Source organism: Garra rufa, chromosome 18 (genome assembly GCF_049309525.1).
Source record: "Garra rufa chromosome 18, GarRuf1.0, whole genome shotgun sequence".
NCBI lineage: Eukaryota > Metazoa > Chordata > Actinopteri > Cypriniformes > Cyprinidae > Garra > Garra rufa.
The window spans coordinates 35,627,146-35,640,970 of record NC_133378.1 but is presented as its reverse complement, the minus strand read 5'-3'; the positions used below and the strand labels follow the sequence as shown (position 1 = coordinate 35,640,970).

The window sequence follows — 13,825 nt, the reverse complement described above, 5'->3', positions numbered from 1 at the left end:
AAAGAGTCATGTGAACTCAGCTTTAGAAAGTAAACAAGGGTAGCAAGGCATTGCACATAAATAAAAAACGCAGCTCGGCCTTGAATGTCGAAAGAGAGACAGCTGTCAGTTAAAAAAACCCCTTCCACCTCTAATGACAGGCATTCTAGACACTTCCATTTAATACTACACCGCAGACAGGTTAAAAGAGGTTGCCTATTGCAGAACTGTCCTCACATCAGATATAGCTCAGTCCCGTGTACAATTCCAATACAAGACCTGACCACTCACTCCTGATGGCTGTCCACGCTGACAACTGGATTATTAAAACGACAGCCCATCTGATAGGTTCAGACTGTGAGCTGTTGCTATGGCAATTCAGATTAAGCGTATTCCACATTTAACTTGTTGTTCCAAACCTGTAATAATTAATTTCTTCATTTTGAAGAATGTGGGTCACCAAATATTTTTTGGTCTCCATTGACTTCCATAGCAATTTCTTTTCCATACTATGGCGTAGTTATTGGGGACCAAAAACTGTCGGTTACCCACATTCTTCAAAATATATTCTTTTGTGTTCAAGAGAAGAAAGAAACTCATATTTTGGAACTATTTGAGGGTGAGTAAACAATAACCGAATTTTTATGTGGATTATCCCTGTACAGTAGATAGAGTAGTTATGAGAGCTTTTAAATTAGGACTAAACTTCACAAGATGTTAAATATAAGACTAATGCTCTATTGAGCATTAAAGCATACATGACCCATTTATCGCCTGAGCACATGTAAAAAGACAGTGAATAATAGAGCAACTCAAGAGGGTGAGAAAATCACACTCTCAGTCAGTCTGAGACTTGGGAATGTGAACACCACCAACAGCTGCTGTCAGAGAGAAGATTATCACCTGATCTCCATACTGTCCCTCAGATGAGCATAATATCAGCACAGCCAACCGGAACTGCTTTACAGTGGCAAACTGACCATATTCATATTTTGGTTAAATATTAAAAAGATTCTTCCATGCAAGCTCATCAGAAAGTTCACAATTAATGCTAAAAAGTATTATTTGATTTTTGAACAGTAGTGTAGACTAGAGTGATAAACAAATGTGGGTATATTTGTAGCAATAGCCAAAATACATTGTATGGGTCAAAATTCTCAATTTCTCTTTTATGCCAAAAATCGTTAAGATATTAAGTAAAAATCGTGTTTTCATGAAGATATTTAGTAAATTTCTATCCATAAATATCAAACCTTAATTTTTGATTAGTAATATGCATTGCTAAGAACTTAATTTGGACAACTTTAAAAGCGATTTTCTCAATAGTTGTATCTCAGCCAAATATTGTCCTATCCTAACAAACCATACATCTTTCCATACCATACATATCATCTTTCGATGATATATAAATCTCAATTTCAAAAAAGAAAAAAAGAAAGACCCTTATGTAAACAAGTAAGGATTTGAGCTTTTATTTTGAAATCATGATGAACAGTTAGCATATTGAGAAAGATACTAATGCATTCTCCTGTGTTTGTATAGGTTTATAAAAGATTTACATTACAAATCTGATTAAATGGCACACATTGCGTTTCCAATTTAACGTTATAGTAAACCAAAAACTCAGAACAATATGCAGAGATGGAGTTGGAGACAATCCACATTTGTAAATGATAACAGATTGTGTGGACCGCATATATTAAACCCGCAATGCATATATTTGTATAATTGATTTGTAGCATTTGTGAATTCACAATAGCATAATCCTTTATTTTTATTTTTAAATGGGTTTAAACAGTGTTGGGGAAATATTGAGTTACTTCCTAAAAAAAGTTACTAATTACATTACTTAGTTTTTATGGAAAGTAATGCGTTACATTACTTTTGGGTTACTTATTAAATCTGGGCAAGGTTTGCTTGTTTGTTTTTAACAAAAAAAGTTATATTTTTGGCAAATGTAAATGCCCTTTCACACCTAAATTTCTTTCAAAATAAAGACAGGAGAGCTTTTAATAAATAACTGGGGGGAAAAGTAACTGGCATTACTTATTTTGAAAAGTAACTCAGATATTTTCTTGTAAATTAAAAAGTAATGTGTTACTTTACTAGTTACTGGAAAAAAGTAATCTGATTACGTAACTCGCGTTACTTGTAATGCGTTACCCCCAAACACTGGGTTTAATACATCATGCAGCCTTGGAAAATGGTCTGATAATGCATTTTTTATTTATACTCGTCCCTGAAATGTGCTACTTCTGGTATTTTGCCAATTATTCGACACAGACAACTTGCAGTCGAGGATTTTTTTCAAATCGAGTACTCGAATTGAATCAAGAAATCGTGACAGACCTACACAAGTTTGAAGAAGAATTACCTGTTTGTTCAACCAATGGCAGTCAGCAAAACTGATGGGGAAACCTGTCTGAAAACAGTGATTATTATTCTGTTTGGTGATGCTACACAGCTTTGAGATGAAAAAACTTCAGGCATCTAAACACCAGAGAAAACTGCCAGAGTGTTTGATAGCTAGGAAAGAGTAAGATAAAAAAGATACAGCCAATAAAAGCAACATATTCCCAGCTTTTTTTTTTGAAGCAGCGTAAACTCTAATGCACACAGTAATTATTATTGGATTGTTTTAAAAGAAAATACTATTTCAGTCTCTGAATAATTATATGTTGAATTGAGTTACATGCTGTTAATTTGACAATGAAATTTGTAAAAATTCCGAACTTTTTTCAACTAAATTCTATCAAACATGACATTTTGAAGTAGAAAAACTGAAATAGAATTTTCTTGTAGAACATACTTCAAAAGTCTGTTTTATTTACAATATATAGACAGCCTTGTACCCTAGATATCGTGCCTTTAAAACCGTTGACTGGTTAAAAAACAGACTGTGATCTGATCCGGGAGAATGACCCATGCATACTTGCCGGCGCCGTGACCAGAGCACAGCAGAAAATGAGCTGAGATGTCATCGACGCAGTGAGGTGTCAAATGAAAGTTATTAATGATTACACAGACATTACTGAATGAGATCATCTCAGACACAGAGCCAACATGTTCGCTAAATGCCGTCAGCCAGAGACACGACATTGTCCTTTAAATACACAGCCACATTCACACACACACACACACACACACACACACACACACACACACACACACACACACACACTAAATACATGTTCGATCCTCCAAGTAAGACCACAGGCCTAAAGCACGTCCTGAAATATCAGGCCGCCAAGTTTGGTTGAAGCTATGAAGGCGAACAGCGAGTATAAAAACATTCCCTTTGCTATTCAAGGAGCGAGGTGCTACTGCAGATCCATCAATCCATACCCCCTGTAGTGGTGGGATAGAGATGCAATGACGGATGTCTGCCTGTCTGGTGACCGCAGACTGAGTTTAATGAGTTTACTGGAGTGCCACAGGGGTCTGTCCTGGGAGACGCCTAGGTTCATGAACCTCGGACTCCACTATGTCTGAAGATCACTGATCACTCAGACGGTCTTGGTTATCACGCTTATCTATACTGTACAGTCATGCATACACAAATAGCATGATGTCCTATTGCATCAGTTACACAAATATGAACAGGTTTGAAATCCCAATTGAATTCAAATTGGACTTTTTTTGTTTTAGTTTTTTAGCCCATGACTGTTAGCTTTCAAGGATAATCTAGGTTATGTTAGTGCACACTTTAAGGACATTAAAGCACTGAAAACATTAGGCATAATTTTCTGTCCTGTCTGGATTTATTTACTTAAAAAAGCCAATAGGTTATTGGGGGAAGGGGCAGGCTCATTCTGGAGAACATTGGATGGGACAGAAATCTGTGCAGCATAACAAAACTCATTAATATTTTGGTCCATTTTACCAGCAGAGACTAAGTATTTAAATTTTAAATGCATAAGCCAAGTTATTTTTAGGTGCAAATTAGCATATTGAGCACCCCAAAACAAACAAAAATGGCCTGAAACTTGTACACAAAAACCAATTTGTGGTGAAAATTAAAGTACGCAGTTAAAGTAGCAGCATATCTGTAAACATTACGTAACAGAACTTACAGGAATAGTTCACCCCAAATGAAAATTTGCTGAAAATGTACTCACCCTCAGGTTAGCCAAGATGAAGAAGAGTTTGTTTCTTCACTAGAACAGATTTGGAGAAATGTAAGGATTAAACAGCTGATAAAAACCATCACAGCAACCCATTGTCAGTGGATTGTATGTACTTTTTAATATGGATTGTGTACTAGTATTTTGGCTAGAAGTAAGATTAAAATGCTGTAACAATATATATTTCTTCATAAGACGTTACATGACGAGTGGTGTGGATTACTTGTGTATTATTATTCTGTTTTTATCAGCTGTTTGGACTCTCATTCTGGTGGCACCCATTCACTGCAGAGGAGCCATTGGTGAGCAAGTGGTGTAACACTAAATTTCCCCAAATCTGTTCTGATGAAAGTACATTTTCAGCAATTTCAATTTCTGAGAGAACTATTACTTTCACAAAATTCAAGCCACTAAATTTCTGAAAGGAACTAGATATTTTTCACATACGTACGAGTATCAGTAAGTTTATGGCCAAATCTTACATCTTGAGATACAGTATTGCAATAATAATAAAAAAAACTAAGTTTTTAGTCTAAAGTCTCTGTGTAAATCTTACCCAACAGAGATTGTAGATCACCTTTAACTAGTTTCAGCATCATCTGCATACTGCACACAAAAACGGCAAAAGCTTTCTCAAAAAATGTCAGCTGGCTTTACACAGCTTCTGGAAGTCAGGGTGCACAAGTTTTTAAATTAGCTCACTGCAAAAAAAAAGAATTAAATGTCCGTAAGGTCTTTTCAAAAAGAACTATTCTTATAAAACCTATTCATTTTAATACCACCTTAGGTTTAAACCTTATAAGCAGTTTCTTTCAACTGTCTGCTATAACGAAACAATTTAGAAGTCCTGAAAGTCTTGCTTCTGGTTTCTGAAACAGAGCATTGGTGGCCAATTCCAGTTTTAGCATGTTTGGACCATGCATAATATTTTTAGTGGTTAAAAAAAAAAAAAAAAAAAAAAAAAATACACAATTATGAACATTTTTAAAGCAAAGTAAACCTTCCTAAATTGAGAAATTACATCAGCAGAGTTTGATCTCAGACAGGTAACAGACAACACTTTATTTCTCAGATAAACCTGGTAACAAAACAACACAGTTAAAACAAAAATACACCAAAAAGAAGTTATTCTTGATTTTAGTTTTCATTTCGCTTTGTTGACAACAAAGAACCTGAACAAATGGAGATGAGAATTAGCAGGGTTGAAAATAACATTAAAATTTCCAAAAAACTTTGAAAAATCGGACACCTATGCTTGAAAACCATTCTCTCACTCGGTGTGCTCCAGTCTGAGGACTACTTCACAAATACAAATTACAATATCTGATAAAACTCGCCTTTCCCAGAATTCAAAGCGCTGTAGTCCAGGGCTCCATTGCTTGCTCACAGCATCACATGCAAATCCATGAAACAGATAAAGCACACCAAGATGAGACAGAAGAATAAAGACAAGTCGCTTAAAATGAACGCAAATGCACACACACGCCGTTAAAGAGTTTTAAACCTCACATCATGAAACACTAGTAGTAGTAAATGTAAGATGACTGAAGGTTTTCTAATGACTAGAGCGTGTTAAAGAGGAATCCTTGGCAAAACTACAATAAATTATTTTCTCATTAGGTTTTGCATTTGAAATTATGCTGGTTTTGCATCTAATGCTTGCCATTTCACCAAAACCCCCAACCTTTCATACCACTTGTTGCAGATCTAGAAGGCTCTGTACCAGGTGTTGCCTAACAAAATGTTCTACATTTCCATAAAAATACTGTTTGCAAAATATAGTCAGGCATTGAAAAAAAAAAAGCAACTAGTAAAGATGCAGTATATATGGGTTTCCTACCACAAGATGGATTTTGTTGTTATCCTTATTAAAGCAGTGCATACAGTTCATTATTTTCTGATGGCATTGCAGAAGCCTCAGGGTAAAAGCTGATATGGCATATTTCTATGAAAAGATTTGAACTTCACTACACCGCAGTACATTATTACTGTATGACTCCATAACCACTGGATAATGGTGTTGAGCCATGCTAGATGTAATGAAATCTCACGACTGGAAAACAGGAATCTCAGGAACATGTCTGGTTCATATTTCACTCCAAAATCAAATGAAATAAAACTTTTCTAAACACCTTAAGAATGATACAACGCCTGTATTGTAGATCATTAAGAGTTTTTGAATTGTGGACAATTAAGCAAATTTGTCCTTAAATTCTCATTAATGCAAAAATAATAAATACAATAAGAATCAAATGAAAACCAGTAGGAATTTAGGATAAACTGTGCGTAATTGTTATGAAAACACAAAAATCTTAATGGTCACAAAAGACTTATTTTATAATTTTTTTTTGAAATTCCAGGTGAAAAGTTAATATTTTAATTTCTATTACATGAATGCAATTGAAAGTGTAATGGTTGGACCAATTTACAGTATCCTAGGCATGATAAAAGCAAGTTTATTGTAGTTTTGCCTGTAATTTCCATTAAAGAGTACAGCCCTGGTACAGTCCTCTAAGACTGAAAGAGAAAGACAAGCACTATTCTTACACTAAAACCATCCGCCCCAAGCCTCCACCCTTATCCAAGACCGTGTTTTTAGTGATTTGAATGTTTCATTCGTTTCGTTTTTTGCATTTCAGAGATTGGTTAGAAATACCCAGCGGTTGTGGGAGTTGGGTAGGAGTTCTGTAGTTGTGCTGCGGTCAGACCTTCGTAACGGTGCATTGACCGTCGGGGCACCCCGAGCGATCGCTGCTATGCGCTGGGCCCCCACCAGGGGGCGGTCTGTCCAACTGATGCAGTCTATGCCTACCCTGGGAGCCTTCTGTGTGCTCGTCTTCACCTTCGTCCCCAGCCTGCTCATCTTCATCCTCACTCGTGCCAGACTCGGATTCGTACCCCGAGGCGTCCGGAGCGGCCGAATCGTCTTCGTCGTCGGCATCTTCCTCTTCTGGTTCTTGCTCGGCGGGGCTTATATTGAGATGAGAGAGTGCCTGTACTAGTTGAATATCGCTGGAGGAAGCAGGGCTGGTCAGGTGGCCACCTAAGACGGTTGGCGGCCGTACGGGCGCAGTAGCAAAGACGCCTTGAGGACGTGCACTGCTCACTCCAGTGTCCGCTCCATCCGCTGAACTCTCTCGCTCTGCTGTGGCGGCATCACCGCTTCCGTTTAAATCTGCAACGGTGGGAGATGCAGCGGGAACTGTTCCTGTTCCCGTTCCCGCTGCAAGATTGGGATCTGGATCAAGTCTTAATCCGGCCACACCTTTTTTAGGGATGTCTACCACATCCCTCTTCATCCTCCGCCTGCGGCCATGTTCGTTCCTCCTGTACTGCACCATGTTCTCCAAATCAGCCACGTATAGGAAGCCGGCAATCAGCATCTCAGCGCTCTTCTTGCCTTTATTAAAAGCGTCCTCTAGCTCTCGGCTAGTCCGCTCGTCATACTGCCACCATCCGTTACGTCCCTCGTAGTACCACGCGTGGCCACCAGTCCCCGAACCGCGTCCACCCGTCGCCGAAGCCTTCAGCTCTTCGGGTGAGAGCAAAGTGGGACGCTCTAGGAAGTCCTCAGGCACTTCCCCTCTACAGAGGGCGCAGCGTTTGCTGTGCCAGGAAGCTCCTTTCACGCATAGGAAGCAGAAAATATGGTGGCACGGCAGGCGTACGGGGTGGACGCAGCTCTGCAGGCAGATTGCACACTCCGGAATGGGCAGCGAAGGAGACGAAGGGGACGGACTTCCCTCTGTCACAGACTCCCCACTCACCTTCTTGCCTGAAGTCAGGGAGTCCACAGAAAGATTAACCTCGCCGCAACTAGCCATGCTGTGAAAGGGGGAAAAACAACAACAATGATTTCACAGGAAAATAACAAAGTTGCTGTCTACACAAGCTAACGTCAGCGGTATATACGCAGATGTAACAAACGGGACACTGTTTACCAAACCAAGTAGAGAAAAGTCACGAGTAAACAGTGCTTGCTTTAGTTCTTTGTTCATTGTTGCCCTATAAGATTAAAGCTCTTGCATTTCCAGTCTCTCATCTGATAAGTATTACTCCACTTTTACAAGAAAGACTGCCTTATCTGTCAATATAAAACGAAAGGCTTGTGCAACACATAAAATAAAGAGCTGTTAATATTTGAAAGCACATTCAGAGTGAAACCAGAACCAATGACAGGATTTCTTCATTTACACCCAAAATCTTTGTTTACCATCACACATCTATAAAACAGACGTCTACATAACCTGGCTTGATAGGGCAACCCATGTAGGCTCATAATGGCAACCGTCCTAAATCAGACGCAGAAATGATCTAAATATATCATGACCCAAATCCTTTACAGCCAAACCATTTACGGGACATTTTATGATGCTGGTGCAGAATATACTTGAATATCAGACATTACTTTTATGTTACATTAGGTGAGGTTAAACACACGGAGAGAAAATAAAAAATAATGCACAACAATAATAAAGAATCAGTTGTATTTGTTAATAAATGTTAAACTAAAATGTCTGACTGGTTGGAACCATTCAATTACAACAATAGTTTTAATTCATAAAATTAAAGATTAGTATTTAACAACTTATATTTAAAATATACAAACTTAAATCAATAAAATTATTCATTTATTTACACAAAAACAGACTGAAATAAGTAGTAGCATTTGCAAAATATTTTTGTAAATTATTCATAGACAAATATTGAGATTAATATTAGTCAAAAAGAATCAGTTACATGTATATATTTACCAAACATTACACTAAAATGTTCTTAAATGGTTTAAAACTACAAATGAAATGTTAAAAACTTTACAATAAGGTTGATTAGTTAACAACATTAATTAATAAGAACTAAGAATGAACAATACTACAGAATTTAAGAATCTTAGTTACATTTCAGCATTTACTAACGCATTATTAAAATCACGTTATGAAGTTATGTTTGTTAACATTAGTTAATGCACTGTGAACTAACATGAACAAACAATGAACCATGTTTTTATTAACTAATGTTAATAAAGGGTATTAAATGGTGCAACAAATGTATTGTTCATTCGTTAATTAATTTATTAACTAACATTAATGTTAACAAATGACATCATATCTGACCCTGGACCACAAACCCAGTTGTAAGTAGCAAGGGTATATTTGTAGCAATAGCCAAAAATACATTGTATGGGTCAAAATGATCGATTTTACGCCAAAAACCATTAGGATATTAAGGAAACATCATGTTCCATGAGAATATTTTGTACATTTTCTACTGTAATCATATAAAAAATACATTTTTGATTAGTAATATGCATTGCTAAGAACTTAATTTGGACAACTTTAAAGATGATTGTCTTAGTTTAGATGTTTTTTTTTTTTTTTTGCAGATTCCAGATTTTCAAATAGCTGAATCTTGGCCAAATATTGTCTCATCATAACAAACCATACATCAACAGAAAGCTTAATTATACAGCTTTCATATGATTTATAAATCTCAATTTAAAAAAACTCGACCCTTATTTTGTGGTCCAGGGATACATATTGTAAGTGTTAGCAAAATAATAAAAAATAATTTTAAATACTACAATTACATAATTAAAATGTTTCATCAACAAAAGCTAAAAAGGTCAGGTAGACTGAAAATATATATTTATTAAGAAATAAAACTATATATAAATGTATATTTTCCATAATAAATAAACATACTTCACTTAGATTGAATCTATTGTGTTACACAGAAACGGTTAAACTGAATGTGTTTTTATCTTGCATTACAGGCCCAAATCAACAAAACAACTCAAACAGAATTACAGATATCTACTATTTACACATGTAGGTGTCATATTAATAAATCTAACTACATACATATAGTGAACGAGAAGTATGAGGCTTTGTATGTGCTGATGTTAAGATCAGATCATTGATAGATCAGATTGAGGCCTATAGACAGGACAACACCCCTGACCAAAACACAGCAACAACAGCCGTATTTCACATTAAAAGACAGTTCCTAAACCCTTCAAAATAATCGAATTATAAACTACAAACATGTAAACTGACATATTCTCACCATCACTTGAATTACTTGAAGAAACATTTATATTTTTTGGCAATTTTGCTGCGTGTTGTCTAAATGTCTTTGAGCTCACTCACCTGACAAAATAGCCGAAATTTCGCCTCTTTCTTCCAGCGACGATCAGATTTGGCTCATCTGCTAGTCACCGGATTATCACTCATTGTTCGTTTATTGACTAAAATGGATCGGTAACGTTACAATTCGTTCGACACAGATGAACACAATAATGTTTTTACGGCTCCTCTGTGATAATAAGACTGCTGATGTGTGTTCGTGCGCATCCGCTCTGCGCAAAACTTGCGCAGAACCTTGAAAAATACGAGTCTCTCATATCATCAAATAGGCTACTGGTCGTGTTTACCGTTGAAGTTGCTGAAAAACATTATGTAAATATCAACGTTTACGGATCCACGTCATCTTAAGACCCAGCATAAAAGGTTTTGTCATCTAAATTCACATCATTATAGAAAAACAGTATTTAACAAATATTTCAAGCAAAAAGCCTGGCCTTACCAGTATTATAGTACTAACATGGTTCATCAATTCAAACAAGAGTCAGAAATTAGCCTGTTTAAAGATTTATATATTATTTAAAATATTAACCAACAGTATAGCCTACCCTTTAGATGAATTTTATAAATATTTATACATGTTTAGTAGATTATTGATCATTTATTTTAAGATATATAGTACTTGGAATTTTTGTGTGTGTGTGTGTGTGTGTGTGTGTGTGTGTGTGTGTGTGTGTATTTCATGGTATAAACTCACATTTTGCTTAGTTATATAGTTTTTAAATTACATTTTTTAAGTTATGTTTTTATTTTTAAAAATGTTATTTTATTGATGGGTAAAGCATTTAGTTGTAAAGGATGAGTTGTACCATTTTTAAAAGCAACTACTTTCACATACAGTTGAAGTCAAAAGTTTACATACACCTTGTAGAATCTGCAAAATGTTAATTATTTTACCAAAATAAGAGGGATCATACAAAATGCATGCTGTTTTTTGTTTAGTACTGACCTGAATAAGATATTTTACATAAAAGACATTTTCAGGTCCCACAAATTCCTTGGTTTTTCAGCATTTTTGTGTATTTGAACCCTTTTCAACAATGACTGTATGATTTTGAGGTCCATCTTTTCACACTGAGGACAACAGAGGGACTCATGTGCAATTATTACAAAAGGTTTAAAGTGCCCCTATTATGCCTTTTCAAATATGATATTTCATGTAGTGTGTCATGTAGCTGTATGTGAACATAAACTATCTGCAAAGTTGTGACGCCGACAGTGCACTATAAATGAAGTTTTTGTCTAACAAAAAAAAGAGTCGGCTCACATTCGCCTAAACGAGTCGTCAGCAATTCGAATCTTTTTTCTGTAACGGCCACACGTCACGAGCTACACATTTGCGTAATGTCCGCCCACGTTCAATTTCGCGAACAACTTGCCCGCCCACAAACAGTAGGCCTACCATTTTCACGTGGATTAACGTTACATCATGTCAAGAAGACGCCCTGCGAGTGAATTTGTTTTATATGCCCTTCCGAAAGATGAAACTACCAAGAATGAGTGGTTAACATTAATTTTTTCAACAACACCTCAGCAGTCCAATGCCAATCTTGTGTTGTGTTCGCGTCATTTTACTGATGACTGTTTTTCCAATCTTGGGGAGTAACGTTACAACGCGAGATTCACCAAACGCTTGGTTTTAAAAAATGGATCAGTGCCCAGTTTATTTGGACCGGCTTGCTCCTCTGAACTTCTACCTGTAAGTATGATTAATAATTGATGATTGTATTTTCTAGCGATCGTTCAAAATACGTCTTTGTGTACGTTATGGTGTGTAACAACCCCGCACATGTCTTGGTAACCGGCTAACTTGCGTTTCTGTTGTTCAGCTGTGAGTGCAATGTAGTCTAAAAATTGTGATTGATGCAGCTTGACTGTCTGTCTGCCTTATTAGTTTAAGTAATGATAATGATAAACGATGGCTTAACGCAGTGTTATGGGTTGTACGTTACAGTGTTGAAGTTCACAACGTAGAGGTGTGCCCGGTTCGCTTACAAAAGCAAATTGCAAGCACTTCCCACAGTTATAATATGACACCCACTGAGAAACGTCCTGCTCCAGTCGTGCTTGCAAAACAGTTTCTTGTCTATGTGCCACTTCAACCGTTTCATCGTCAGACTCCGGCTCGAATTGATAGGGTAAAATCGAGGCCATCTTTTCTATGTATTGACAGGTCTCCGCAGCTGTCATTCAGTTATGCCAATGGGCGTTTCGTTTTGCGCTGAAGCGGTAGACCAATCCAAAAGGACTGCACCATCTGACCAATCACAGCGGTGAGGGCTCACTGAAAGGAGGGGTTTAGAGAGACTGATTCTTCAAACTGCTTCACACGAGTCGTTTACGAATCATTTAGAAACGGGGTAAAATTAAATCTAATTTTTGAGAAAACTAAAGTGTTTTTTGAACTTGCATACATGTAAACCTGTTTTAAGAGACTATTACAACAATATTAACTACCTTTAACATGGCATAATAGGGGCACTTTAAACACTCAATGATACTCCAGAAGGAAACACAATGCATTAAGCTAGGGGGTGAAAACTTTTTGAAATTGAAGATCAGGATCAATTTAAACTACTTGTCTTTAGGGAAACATGTAAATATCGTCTGTAGCTTCTGAAGGGCAGTACTAAATGAAAAAAAGATATTTAGGCAAAATAAGAAAAAAGTACACATCTTCATACTGTTCAAAAGTTAACACCCCTGGCTCCTAATGCATCGTTTTTCCTTCTAAAGCATCAGTGAACATTTGAACCTTCTGTAATGGTTACATATGAGTCCCTCAGTTGTCCTCAGTGTGAAAAGATAGATCTCAAAATCATACAGTCATTGTTGGAAAGGGTTCAACCAAAGAATTTGTGGGACCTGAAGGATTTTCTGAAGAACACTGGGCAGTTTAACTGTTCAGGACAAACAAGGGACTCATGAATCACTTAACAGGAAAAAAAAAAACACAGCTGTGGATCATTCAGGTAACAACAAAGTATTAAGAATCAAGTGTATGTACATTTTTGAACATGGTAATGTTTTTAAATTAAACCATTATTGCCTTTTTGTGAAATATCTTATTCAGGTCAGTACTAAATAAAAAATAACATGCATTTTGCATGATCCCTCTCATTTTGGTAAACATTTTGCAGATTCTGCAAGGTGTATGTACACTTTTGACCTCAACTGTATCTGGACTGGAACATTATGCATATGCGTCCATTTTGTGTTATGCTATATTTTCAAGATAGTGTCACTAGAGGGCACAATTGTGTTAGAAAAAAAAAGAAGGGAAACAGCTGCTTGTCCCTTGAGGATTAGCAGTAAATCTGTCTACATAACCAACTAATTCAACTAGAAAAGGAATCTATTTTTAAGTGTTGCAAGTAGGTTAAAAGCACATCAGTTTGTAGTTGTATGCAGAATCAGACGTTTTCTATTACACTGCGAGTAAAAACTCAACACCTGGCACGGAGGATCGGATTATAATGTTGGCATCTTTCCTGTTATGCCCACTGAACTGCATTAATCTCAATTATAGGAGGCAGTACAGTAATAAACAGATCCGTGCCCATCCTAAAATACGATATT

General features: G+C 36.6%; 1 protein-coding gene across 1 annotated transcript; it reads right to left on the bottom strand.

Moving 5' to 3' along the window:
* Positions 1–5,134: 5,134 nt before the first annotated feature.
* rnf146 (ring finger protein 146) lies at positions 5,135–10,446 on the bottom strand. Its single transcript, XM_073823141.1, has 2 exons — positions 10,253–10,446; positions 5,135–7,928 (listed from the first exon to the last, which is right to left on the bottom strand). The coding sequence occupies exon 2, from the start codon at positions 7,925–7,927 to the stop codon at positions 6,806–6,808; it is 1,122 nt and encodes a 373-aa protein (XP_073679242.1). The 5' UTR covers position 7,928; positions 10,253–10,446; the 3' UTR covers positions 5,135–6,805.
* Positions 10,447–13,825: the final 3,379 nt, after the last annotated feature.

What these genes read in the sequence shown, in the direction of transcription:
- rnf146 (XM_073823141.1), bottom strand. Translation starts at nt 7,927, where the DNA reads ATGGCTAGTTGCGGCGAGGTTAATCTTTCTGTGGACTCCCTGACTTCA.